Raw genomic sequence first — 13,844 nt, forward strand, 5'->3', positions numbered from 1 at the left:
TGTACAAGTGAGGATTTTGTTTTGAGACTATGTAGCCTTGATTGGCCTGGAATTCACTATGTAGACCAGGCTGACCTGAACTCAGAAACCCACCTGCCTCTGCCTCCAGAGTGCAAGAACTCAAGGTGTGCATCACCACACCCACTAGGTTTATATCAAATCTAATCAACCTCTGTTGTTATGTCTCCTCCTGCTTTTCCCTGTGGCCATGATTGTGTGGAGAACGAAGTGCATCTTTGATTGGTGTCTTCTAGTGGCTTTCCAGAGTTTTATACTGCTGTTCATTAAAAAATGCTTTCAACCCAGCTGGGCGTTGGTGGCACACACCTTTAATCCAGAGGCAGGCCAATCTTTGTGAGTTGAGACCAGCCTGGTTTACAGAGTGAGTTCCAGGACAGCCTCCAAAGCCACAGAGAAACCCTGTCTTGAAAAACAAAAAACAAAAAGCTTCCAACCCATAAATATCAGTTTAAGTGAAAAAATTACTTTTCCATAACAAACAAGCAAACACACATAAAATTAGAGTATAATCATTTTTCACATTTGAGAGTGGCTAAACAGAGACAGATGGATTCTTAGTTCTTCTGTATCTAAAAGCTTTGTTGTTGACATTTTGCATTGTTGAACTATAGGCTCCATAGAAACAAACTTGGAGAGGGAGGAGTCTTTTAATAGACTTTAGTCTATAAAAATTATAATTGTGTGTATTCTTTGATACTTTGTCATAATTCTGATAAGTAGTGGTTTTTAAAAAGTTAGCCGCAGTGTGGAATTTGAACACGTTTCAAGGAACTTTCTGTATTCTGTTATGTAGAAATCCATTGGTGTGTTTTGCACTTTGAATGACTTTGTAAACTGCATGATTTTGACCTTGTGGCTGACTCAAAGGGGACACAGAGCCTCTTTGCCTCCCTTCAGGAATGGCTGTTTTGAATCAGGAGGAGATCTTGAGAACTGACTTAGGTTCATGTCTCTCCTGGCCTGGAATAAGAAGGGTGGTTGAAACTAAAGGAGAACTAACCTCCCTGAAGTCAGGCAGCTGGTTACCTTCAGAGCTGTGGCTACGGCACTTCAGAATCCTTCACTGACTTTTATAAATACACGTCTGTGTTTCTGCTGTGCGTGGTGCCAATTCCCTGGGTCCTGCTCTGCTGCATTGCCTTTAGAGAGTTAGTTGTCTACCAAGGCCCTACTACTGGGAGTCTTGAATAGGTTTATTTACTCTTCTCTCTTATTTTGTCTTAAAAGTTTTATTCTCATTTAAGTAAAATGTGTTAGGTGTATCAGTTTAACTTTGTGGCTGCCTTGGTTGTGTCTTAATATGCTTTTAAGTAACTGATATTCACTCCAAAGGCATTTAAGCTTAGTAGGAGTTTGAAGTACTTTGGGAGTGATCAGAGCAGTGGCATTATTCTGTATGGAAAGGGTTTGAAGTAACTTTAGTGATCTCTAGTAGGTTCCTAGAAGACTGGACAGCTTACATGCACTAAACTCTTTTCTTGTCTTGGAATTATATAGAATTATATAAATTCTTCAACTAGTTGGGTTTTTTTTTTAAATCCCCCCCTCCCCCAGGGCATTGCTCAGTGCTATAGACTGAATGTTTTCATGTTTCTTTCATTAAACCCAGGGTTATGTTTATATTTTGTGTGTGTATGTATTTGTGTCTATGTGTATGTAGTACTTCCTAGAATAACAGGCATCTGGGTACCTAAAGATAGTTACTAATTAGACATTTTCTCTAAAGTCAGTTGTGGTGGTTCATAACTATAATTCTTGGACTTGGGAGATGAAGATATTAGGATCTAGAGTTTGAGGATAGCTTTGGCTACATTGCCAGTTGAAGGCCAGCCTGAGCTACTTGAGACCCTGTCTCAAAAAACCATTCCCCACCCCAAACAAAAAAAGGAGGAAGAGCTGGACAGTGGTGGAGCATGCCTTAATCCCAGCACTTGTGAGGCAGGGCCAGGTCGATCACTGTGAGTTGGAATCTAGCCTGGTCCAGGACAGCCAGGACCACACAGAGAAACCCTGTCTCAAACCTCTCCCAACCCCCCAAAAAAGAAGGAGGAAGAAAGAGATGCCCTATGTAATTAACAATAAAGTTATGGGTACTGGGAAGAAATGAAGAAGGAGATGGAGGGAGACGAGAGGAATAGAGGTCTGCTACATAGTATATGTAATATAGCAGATTGGCAAGTGAGGTGGGGAATATGGACAAATGAACACACACGGCCGAAAGATAGTTCCATTTACATTACTGTAGGGCCAGGAGGTAGCCTGTCTGAATTCTTCAGTGGAGGTTTGTAGTATGTAATATGGCTAATGGAATTCAGAAGAGAAGTGAGATTCCGGAAATTGAGAGCACTTTGTAAAGCTTTTTGAAAGATATGGTTGGAACTAGTCTAAGAAACAGAGAAGGAAAAATCTTACTCCTTACAGACATGGCCCCTGAGACCTACACATGAGGCTTCCTACAAGCTTGAGCAGAGTGACAGTATGGTAAACAGTCAGCTTCTCACTAGGTCTAGATCTTGATTCAGTTGATTGGAGAGAGAACTGTCATGTGGTTTATTCCACATAGGAGCATTCCTTATTCTCTAAGTATACCCAGTTCCCTTGATTCAGGGCTTGGCTTCTGATGCTCACTCTTCCAAGTGCCTGCATGGCTTCCATGTGTCCTTTTAGTCTTTGCTCAGTGAGAACTCCCTTGACACCCCAGTGTAAAGTAGCAGGTCCTCCTGACACACAGCAGCCCCTCACACCCCCTGCATTATTTTTCCTCCTTGTTTACCTAGAATAGTGTCTGCAATTATAAATAAATATATGTGTATGTGTAGGTGTGCAGGTATGGGCATAGGAGATGGTTTTCAGGAAACTGGAAGGAGTAAGACAAAGGAGTGGACAAGGGAATTCTAAGCCATCCGGTTTTTATTTAGTGGCTATTACTTCCTTGTTAAAGCAGTCCCTGAGATAGGTGAACTGGACAAACTCAACAAAACATGTACCGAACTAGAATACTCATAGAGAAGATTGAGATTTGGATTTTTGGATTTGTTTTGTTTTGGGAAAGCTTTGCACTCCTAAGTGAAACTTTGGTGATTCTGATTGATCTCTTGTTCTCCTCTTAGGACCCCTACAGTGGACCATGAGCTGGTAATGCCCACTGAGGACTTCTGGGAGCCATGTCAGACGAATCCGCCTCAGGGAGCGATCCAGACCTGGACCCGGATGTGGAGCTGGAGGATGCGGAAGAAGAGGAGGAGGAGGAGGAGGTGGCAGAGGAGGAGCATGACAGGGATGACGAGGAAGGCCTGCTTGATGGTAAGCGCCTCTATTGATAACAGACTGTCGTATCCATATCCTTTTACTAGGTGAATGTGGTATTTCTAGTAGTTGGGTTTTTTGTTTGCTTGTTTGTTTTTGGGTGGGGAGAGATTGGGAGCTGTTGAGACAGTCTTGATCTGTAATAGCTGAGGCTGGCCTAAAGTGCACTGTAGGCCAGGCTAACCATGAGCTAACTTGTTCCTAGGCATATGCCATTATGCCTACGATTTACTGGATTTAGAGAACCGTTCATAGTAAGAAGACATGGCTGAGAACCCAGCCATAGAACTTCTGTGTTCATTCTCAGGAAATGAACGAATGGTTGTTTTTCCAAGTAAACCTTGTCCAGTAGTGGAAAAATGAGAATTTAGCCCATCTTTAACAGAAAGGTAGTCTCAAATCCAGACATTTAAATTTAAAAGTGGAGTATACTCACCCAAGTGATAGAGGAGTCATGGTAGAGTCTCTGTGCTTGAGTCTGCAACCTGAAGTGTGAACTCTCAAGAGTAGTGATGACTACTGAGTGTGAACTCTCAGGTATAGTGATGGCTACTGAGTGTGAACTCTCAGGTATAGTGATGGCTACTGAGTGTGAACTCTCAGGTATAGTGGTGGCTACTGAGTGTGAACTCTCAGGTATAGTGATGGCTACTGAGTGTGAACTCTCAGGTATAGTGATGGCTACTGAGTGTGAACTCTCAGGCATAGTGGTGGCTACTGAGTGTGAACTCAGGCATAGTGATGGCTACTGAGTGTGAACTCTCAGGCATAGTGATGGCTACTGAGTGTGAACTCTCAGGCATAGTGATGGCTACTGAGTGTGAACTCAGGCATAGTGATGGCTACTGAGTGTGAACTCAGGCATAGTGATGACTACTGAGTGTGAACTCAGGTATAGTGGTGGCTACTGAGTGTGAACTCAGGTATAGTGGTGGCTACTGAGTGTGAACTCAGGTATAGTGATGACTACTGAGTGTGAACTCAGGTATAGTGATGACTACTGAGTGTGAACTCTCAGGCATAGTGGTGGCTACTAAGTGTCCTGTGAGACTCCTTTAAAAACAGTTTAAAATTATACTTTCATGTTTGTACATGAGGGAATTGTGTGGATAAAGATTCTCAGAACAGCTGACAGCCCCAGAATGTCCATCATCTGCAGTGCTGGTCACTTGTGACTATAAGTTTCTCCAACTAGAGGGTGACTGCATCTCCATGGCCTTTTAAGCTACCTCTAGATTCCCTCCCTGCCTCCCTCCCTCCCTCCTCTCTTTTTCTTTCTTTCACAGGGTTTCTCTGTGTAGCTCTGGCTGTTCTAGAACTCGCTCTATAGACCAGACTGGTCTCAAATTCATAGAGATCTGTCTACCTCTGCCTCCCAAATGGGATTAAAGGCATAAGCTACCACTGCCTGGTTGGTGAAACTCTTTTGGTAAGTGTATGTACAACATGTTTGTATTCATGTGTCTGTACATGAAGGCTAGAAGTTGACATTGGGCATCTTCTTCAACTTTCTTCACCTTCTTTCTGAGACAGATCTCTCTTTGATTGAGCTAGACAAGCTGGCCCATAAGCCCTAAGGATCCTACTATCTCTGCCTCTGCTGTCCTGAGATTACTGATGAATGCTGCCAGATCCAGCTTTTTTCATGGGTTCAGGGCTTCAAATTTACCTCATGCTTGATCAGCAAGCACTGCCCCATCTTCCCAGCCTTCCACAAACCTTTTCTTTTAGCCTAGGGATAGGTTATCTAGTCGGGCCTAGGTCTTCTCAATTAATTCTGACCTTTTGTGGCTTGTAATACTATTACAGACTACTAATTCACCATGTCAGGAAAACTGAACAGGTTTTGAAGTGTCTGGGGAAGTGTGCTTGATCTTTCAGAGTCTAGGATCATAAGTAGCAGTCCTCTTTCTGCACCAAGTTTAAATTTTCCATTCTCATCTATCCTAACACCTGCTGGATGGTTCAGAAGTCAGTTTTCTTTTCTTTATACTGTCCAAATCTTCTGCTCCAGTTAAACCTTCAGTTCTCTAGGTATCTGCATCATTTTCTGTTCTTTCGTCATGGCTCTCAGAACGGTATTTTTAAACACCCTTAGATATCTGTCAGGTTCAGATGGATGGATTTTAGGTGCTGCTAATGAGTGTAATACATATATACTCACTGTCTTCCTAACTTATTGGAATCTCACTAGGTTCCCTCCTCCCTCCCCCTCTTTCTTTTGAGGTGAGGTCTTTATGAATTTCAGTCTGGCTTCAAACTTGACATCCTCCTGCTTCAACTTCTTGAGGGATTGGATTATAGGTATGTTTCACTGTACCTGGCTTTACTATGGCATTTTATACATGAGGCTCAAATACCTGTGGATTCTATTAACTGCACAACTCTTGGAACCAATGTCCTGAAGATACCAAAGTTTGTACTAAAAATTACATGCCTTTGAAAATGGTATAGATTTTTTTATTTAGAAGTGGCAAGAATTTTACTGTGTTTAAGAATGGTGTAATTTTAATGTGTGTGTGTGTGTGTGGGGGTCTTTTTGTTGTACTAGGGATGGAACCCAGGTCTTGTAATTTTGAGCATGTGCTCTACCACCCAGCCAGCATCCTAAGCCTACCTTTTTTTTTTTTTTTTGCATTAAAAAAAATAAATTATTTTGGGCTAAGCATATAGATGCATGCCTTTAATCTCTACACTCTAGAGGCAGAGCAGCCTAGTTTCCATAGCAACTTCCAGGTCAGCCAGAGTTATATAGCCAGACCCTGCCTTAGATAGACAGATGGACATATACACATACCTTCTATGACTACAATTCTATTATTCACTTTCATCCAAATAATTTTTAATTTTGAATTTCATTATGTATACACACCACATTTTCTATATCCGCTCACCCGTTAATGGGCATCTAGACTGAAAAATATGGAACATCGTGCTAATCTTCTTTCATCTAGATTTTAGTATATATGTTGCCAAAATGAGACAGACTTGATATGTGATATTCCAGATTGGCCCTGAACTTGCTGTGGCTGGCAGTCTAGAATTTACTACTTCTACCTCTACCTCGGTGAATTATGGGATTGTAGGAGTGTACCACCACATACCCAAATAGGTAGAATTTGGGCTGGGGTGGGGGGTCATTTAATTTTTGAAGTTAGAAATTATTTCTATCACTTATAAAGTTCAAAATGATACAGAATGTTTTATTAGATACTGTCTTCTTTTTCTTGTTCAACTAGGGTACCTTGACTTCTTAAGTTTGACTCAAGACCATTTTGTGTTTCACTACAGTATCAGAGCTATATGTACCTTCTTGGAAAGAAAAAGTTGATTTGGTTTGTTGTGTGTGTGGGTGTATATGTGTGTATATGCATGGATGTGTTCTCTCTTGTGTGTGTGTGTGTGTGTGTGTGTGTGTGTGTGTGTGTGTGTGTATGGATGGATGGATGGATGGATGGAAGGATGCTTCCCGTTATTTCTTTCTATCCATTTCCCTCATCTTGGCTGGCCAGGTCTGGGACTCAAAGAAATCCACATGGCCCTGCTGGGATTAAAGGTGTGTGCCAGCATGCTGGAATCTACTTTATTTTTTGAGACAAGGGTGTCTCACTGAAGCTGGAAGCAAATGATTGGCTAGACTGGCTGACTAGTGAGCCCTCAGGATCTTCTAGTCTCCACCTTCCAGCATGGGATTACAGATGTGTCCAGCCACATCCGGCTTTTGAGGGTGGGTGGTTAGGAGCTAAACCAAGGGCTAGGGAGATGACTCGGTGAGTTAACTACTTACTGCATAAGTATGAGATCTGAGTGCAGATCCCCAGCACTCATAACAGTTGGGGCTGGTAAGATGGTAAAGGTATTTGCCGTTAAGCTTGACCACTTGAGTTGGCTCCCCATGACCAACAAAGTGGAAGAAAGAAATGGACTCCTATAAGTTGTCCTTTGACCTCCACATGTGTGCTGTGGCATGTGCATGAACACATAGACCACACTAAATAAATAAAAATGTAAATTTTAAAGTTAAGAAAATAAAATGAGGACTGTCTAGGAGAATCTAGTCTTAGTTGGTATATAATATGGTATACCCTGTGATGATTTTGCTATAGTTCATGGTGTGTAAAGACATTTTTGGTTGTTATGACCTACTGGGTATAGATGTTAGAGTGCTCCTTGGCAACTTGTTGTTAGAGACCAGGAATGCTGGGAAACATCCTATATTACATAGAACAGATCCCCACCCCACCCCAACGCAACCATTATCTGGCCCAAGTGTCAGTAGTACTAAGATTTCTATTTGATATTAATAGCTTACTTTTATATTGTCCTTTGGCCTTGGTGATCTTCACGGTTTTGTTTGTAATTTCTACTTTATAATCTTTTTTCATTATTGAGGTTATCTTGGTTTTCACCCAAACTTTTTTTTTTTTTTTTTTTTTTTTTTTCAAGGCAGGGCTTCTCTGTGTAACAGACGTGGCCATCCTGGAACTCTTGTTTTAAGAATAGGCTGGCCTTGTCAGGCTGGCCTCAAACTCACAGAGATCCACCTGCCTCTGCCTCCTGAATGCTGGGTTTAAAGGTGTGTACCAGCCACTGCCTGACCTTTTTTTTTTTTTTTTAAATGGTGCTGGGGATTGAATTTGAATCCAAGGCTTCGTGAACACTGGCAGGTGCTCTCCCACTGAGCATCATCACTAGTCATTAAACTTCTGTGGATAGTCTGCCTGTGAGACAGGTTTATTCTGTGACTGGGGAGCTGGCCTCAAATTCATTATGTAGTCAGTTTGGCCTTGAATTACAGTGAACCTCCTCTTTCAATTTTCTTGAGTGCTGGGATTACAGATATGCACCATCTCACTCATATTTCTTCTTTCAAAAACGGTGTGTGTGTGCATGTCTGTATGCATGCATGAGCATGTAGTGCCATAAATTGACATGGATGTCTTTTTCCTCAATTGTTTCTTCACCTTGTTTTTTTGAAAGCTCCTATAGTTGTCATCATTTTGGCTAGACTGGCTGATCAGTGAGCCCCTGGCATCTGCCCTACTCTGCTTTCTTCTAGCACCAGAGTCACAGGGACACGACTTCCTGTATAGACGACTCAGTGGTTAAGGCCACTGGCTGCTTTTTCAGAGGACCCGAGTTTGGTTCTCAGCACCTTCATGGCAGCTCACAACTATTTGCAATTACAGTTCCTGTTGCATCTTTTGCCCTCTCCTGGCTTATGTGGGTATTGCATGGAAGTGTTACACACAGACACACACACACACACACACAGAGGTCAGGTGGTGGGGCAAAATGCACATGACCATAAAATAAATCAGGATTCCTATACATTTTAAATATGTCTTTAATTCTAGCACTCAGGAGGCAGAGGTAGGATAAGCTGAATTGAAGTCTAGCCAGTGTTACATTGTGAAATCCTATCTCTAAAAAAAATAAAATAATGTATTTCTTCAAAATTTGCATCAGGTCTTGTGTGCTGTTTATGTTGCCTGTGAGCTCTTACAGAATAGTATATTTAGGGTTTTTTTTTTTTTTGGATCCACTTAACAGAAAAATCTGAAAGACCTTGGATGCAACTTTTTAGAATATTTTATTCTCTTGGGGTTTTCTTGGAGAATGAGTTCTAGATGTTTAGCCAGGGCTGTGGGAATGCTAGGCAAGTACTCTACTAAAGCTGTATCTTCAGCTTTTCATAAAATTCTTCTCTATATTACATGGCATACCAAGATGCTGGAATCCTAGAACTGAACCTAGATATGGCATGCTTAGTCCCTTCTGGAAGCTGCTTCATAGCCAAAAAAAACAAAACAAAACAAAACAAAACAAAACAAAAAACCCATTAGTCTTGGAACTTTGATCTGAGACTGAAGCTCTTCATCTTATTGAATAGAGAAAGCTGCTCTCCTCAGCCTCTGGGCTTCTGACACTCTTCAGGAACTTTGCATTTTGCTTTTCCTATTGCTTCCTTCTGTTTATTCTTTTTGAAACGATGTATCAGGGATGAAGTGTTCTAGGCAGAGAATCAAGGGAAGGCCTCAGGAATAAATTTGATTTAGAATCAGTAACAAAGAGACCATTGTGGCTGGAGTGTAGTGAGACAGTTACACATCAGAGGACAGAATAGTCTGGGATAAGATAGGCAAGGTGTTCTAGTTTGCTTTTCTGTTGCTGTGATAAAGTACCATGACCAAAAGCAACCAAAAGGGCAGTGAAGGGTTTATTCGGCTCACTCTTTCAAGTCTCAGTCTATCACCAAGGGAATGCAGGCAGGCAGGTGCTTGGTGGAGAAACGCTGGCTTTCTTCCAGGCTTGAATTTGCCTAGTTTGCTTATACAACCCAGGTGCACCTGCCTAGGGATGGGCCCATTTATATTAGTAATCAAGAAAATGTCCCAGCTGGGCAGTGGTGGTGCACGCCTTTAGTCCCAGCACTCAGGAGGCAGAGGCAGGTCGATCTCTGAGTTTGAAACTAGCCAGGTCTACCCTGTCTTGAAAAACAAACAAACAAATAAATAAATACTTAATTAAACAAAACAAGAAAGAAAAAGGTAATGTCTCATAGACATGTCCACAGGCCAGTCTGATGGAGGCAATTCTTCTTCCTAGGTGTATCAAGTTGGCAATTAAGATTAACCATCACACAAGAGCTAGACTCCTGGATTAATTTAAATGGTGTGTGTGTGATGGAGGCAATTCTTCTTCCTAGGTGTATCAAGTTGGCAATTAAGATTAACCATCACACAAGAGCTAGACTCCTGGATTAATTTAAATGGTGTGTGTGTGTGGGTGGGTGGGTGTGCGTGTGCCTGTGCCTGTGCCTGTGTGTGTGAATGATTGTGCTACAGGTATGTGTGGAGGCCAGAGTACTACTTGTAAGACTTGTTTTCTCCTTCTACTGTGTGGGTACGTACCAGGGATTGAATTCAGGTGGTCATGCTTGGCGGCAAGCTTTACCAGCTGAGCCACCTTGCTAACCCCCATGGTTTGCTTGGTCTCCTGGGTTAGCGATTTCAGACTCTTAACCATGTTAGTAAATAGCAGCAATCTCCAGGAAAGGTCATGCTCTTCAGGTTACTGAGAGCAGAAAAAGTACAAGGGCCTTCAGAGTTTTAACCAAAATCAGAGTGGGTTTGGTTTTATATAGTATTACACGTATCAAAAAACAAACAAAAACTGTAATTCCAGTACTAAGGAGACCTTGGCGAAAGATTCCTCAAGCCTGCCTGGCTATATAGTGAGACCCTGTGAACTCCTAACCCCACCCTAGGGTGTGGGGGTAGGAACAATTATACCTCAGAAGGCTGGAAATGTACCTTAGCAGTCAATTGTTTACCTAGTGTGCATGTGTGGAAGACCTTGGCTTCAGACAATGCAAAGTGTTGCTAGGGGTGGCAGTTCATATTCTAGAACTTTGGCTAAGGAGGGAGGACTGGTGTGAGTTTTAAGCCAGGCTGGCCAATGTATCGAGAGCCTGCTTTGAAAACCAGCAAAACAAGAAAAGGGCTGAGTATGAGCTCAGTGATAGAATATTTTGCATGCATAAACCCTTGGACTCAATCTCTGGTATTGCCACCCCCAAAAGTCCTCCAAACAGGGCTGGAAAGTTGGCTCTGTGGTTGGAAGTACTTCTTACTCTTGCATAGGATTGAGGTTTGATTGCCAGCACCCACATGGCATCTCACAATGTCTATAACTACACTTTCAGGTGGTCCTGTGTCCTCTTCTGACCACCTAGGGCAGCAGGCATGCACATGATGCACATACTTCTATGCAAGCAGGATACTTATTAAGTAAATCTAAAAATTTATTGGGGGGGGGGGAAGGTTCCCTAAACAAAACTGCTCCTGGAAGGAGAGATTTCTGCTTTTTGTCACTAATGATTAATTTGTGTGTGTGTGTGGGTGGTAGGTATGTTTATCAGGTGTTTTCTTTACCTTAAATTTTTAAGGTCTCACTGTATCCTGGAGCTCCTCATTCTGGCTAGGATTGGCTGGTAGGCAAGCCTCCAGGATTCACCTGTTACCTCCCGCTAAAACAAGTTACAGGCCTGGTCCTCTGTGTCCAGCTTTTTACACAGGTGCTAGGAATCCAAACTCAGGTCCTCAGGCTTTCACAGCCAGTCCTTTACCCACCAAGGCTGCTTCCCAGTCCTGTTTTCTAGAATTTTATATAAAAAGAATCACATGGTATATTGCATGTTATTTTCTTTCTCCCAGTTTAACTTCTTTTATTCAGCACAGTTATTTTGAGATTCATATGTGTTTTCTGGTTCTATATGAAAGAAGGGAGAATAGGCATGTTTTTAGTAATAAAAGGAGTTAGCAGTTGGGCCTGGCATTGTGATGCACACTCTTAATCCCAGAACTCCAGAAGGCAGGCAGACCTCTGTGAGTTCAAGGCCAACCTCTTACCCCTAGACTCCCTTTAAAATTAAGATTAAGCATTACTGGCTGGTTGGTGGTGGCTCCTGTCTTTAGTCCCAGCACTCAGGAGGCAGAGACAGGTGGATCTCTGTGAGTTTGAGACCAGCCTGGTCTACAAAGCAGCTGTCAGGATTGTTACACAAAGATACCTCCTACCCCCGAAGCCAAGCATCACCATTCAGAATAAGGTTATTCCTCTGCCCTATGTCTAATTGACTCCTGCCTAGATTACAGATCACTATATACTTTGTCAAATATAATGGTTGGTATTAAGTTCTTGTTAGACAGATACCTAGTATTTAGAGTCTACTAGGATTCCGAGTTACTTAAAAACCCTAGGGACTGCCAGCACCTGAAGTGGTGACAGATTGGAAAGGGAGCAGGGGCCATCAGGAAAGCAGTGGGATATCTAACTATAGCAGGGAAGGGAACATGGTTTCAGTCATTCGCTAGTACTTGTGGAGCCTCTGCTTGTTAAACACATTGTCATGGGCATTGGGAATATAGGAAATAAAAAAATGCTTTTCCCCCCCATGGATTCTCATTTATAATACACACATAAACAATGTCTTTTTATTATTATTATTATTATTATTATTATTATTATTATTATTATTTGGCTCTGGCTGGCTTGGTACTCACTGTATAGCCCAGGCTGGCCTCAACTCATGGCAGTCCTTTTGTCTCAGCCTCCCAAGTGCTGAGATTACAGCATGTATCAACCATACCTGGTTTATACATGGTATGGCAAAAGATTTTTAAATGCTGTAAAGAAATGGATACTAGGTAAAGTCCAAGTGAAATATGAATATGAGAACTGCTACTTTATATGGGATGTCAAAAAACCAAAATAACCCACAACCAACTAAAACCCCTCTTGGCAGGGTCAATGAACTGCCATCTGAACAGTTAGGGGCGTGCTAGGACATTGCCCAGGGGAAAGAGCAGTTCCGTCAGATAGCAAGAGACGCTGGAGAGTTTCTGTAGAGCAGTAACAAGACCTGACTTCAGTTTTAAAAGATCCTCTGGCTTATAAGGAGAGAATAAGCTACAAGGAGGGACCAAAGCAGAGAAGCCAGTTATAAAGGTGTCACAAAAGTCCAGGCAGAAAGCGATGATGGTGGCTTGGTGGAAGTGGGAAAAGTAGTTCGATTTTAGTATGTTTTTAAGATAGAACAAATTATTTTTTCAAGATTTGTTAATCTGTATTTATTTTGAATGTACCTGCATGTATATCTGTGTACCATGTGCCTGTCTGATGCCCTAGGAAGCCAGAGAGGGCACCAGATCCTCCAGAATTGGAGCCACAGAGTGTTCTGAGCTGCCACATGGGTGCTGGGAATCAAATGCAGGTCCCCAGGAAGAGCAGCTGGGGCTCTTAATCTCTGAACTATCTCCCTCCCCTTTTCCCTCCCTCCCTCCCTCCTTCCATTTCTCCCTCCCTTCTTTCCTTCCTTTCTCCAGTGGTTGTAGATTTTGTGAAAGAAATTAAGGTGAATTCCAAAAAATTTGGACTGTAAAACTGCTGGAAGAGTCTGTGTGTGGTGTTTGGAAAGTCTGGAGTTGGAGGTAAGGGCAGAAACAAACGAGGCACAAAGGAGTTTAGATCTATAAACATTAAATTTACTATGGCTTGTACCTCTAAATTGAGGTGTCTGGAAAGCAGATAGATGGTTGAAGTTGAGGGGATTCTAGAATAAAGATTAAAGCATGAGTTGTAACTGAGTTTAAATTGCAAATCAAGATGAGTTCATCTGAAGAATAAGAGAAACTGTGAAAATCCAAGTTTTGGCACATCAACATATAGAGGAGGCTAGAGAAAGAATAGCATGAAGAAATGATTGCTAAGGTAAAGGAATCCAGAGAAAAGTGCTGTGGAAGCCAGATAACAAAGCACTTCCAAGAAGGGAGTCTGTAGCCAGAGGAGGGCATCAGGTACCTGGAGCTGGGAGTTACAGTTATAAGTCACTATGTGGGTGCTAGGACTTGACCCTCAGACTTCTGGAAGAGAAGCCAGTTTTCTTAACCACCAAGCCATCTATTCAGCTCACTCCCTCTCCAACTAAAGTCAGTGTCTCACTTGGTACCCTT

At 42.1% G+C, this 13,844-nt stretch overlaps 1 protein-coding gene across 2 annotated transcripts in view; it reads left to right on the top strand.

Annotated features, from left to right (window-relative positions):
- Rad54l2 (RAD54 like 2) overlaps positions 1 to 13,844 on the top strand; it is a 96,857-nt gene that overhangs the window by 36,608 nt on the left and 46,405 nt on the right. For both annotated transcript variants that reach the window (XM_051205277.1, XM_051205286.1), the window contains exon 2: positions 3,132 to 3,324. In XM_051205277.1, coding sequence (XP_051061234.1) covers positions 3,186 to 3,324 — 139 coding nt within the window. In that variant the 5' untranslated portion in view covers positions 3,132 to 3,185. The remainder of the gene's footprint in view (positions 1 to 3,131; positions 3,325 to 13,844) is intronic.

The sequence above is a fragment of the Phodopus roborovskii genome, unplaced genomic scaffold (assembly GCF_943737965.1).
Source record: "Phodopus roborovskii unplaced genomic scaffold, PHOROB, whole genome shotgun sequence".
Lineage (NCBI taxonomy): Eukaryota > Metazoa > Chordata > Mammalia > Rodentia > Cricetidae > Phodopus > Phodopus roborovskii.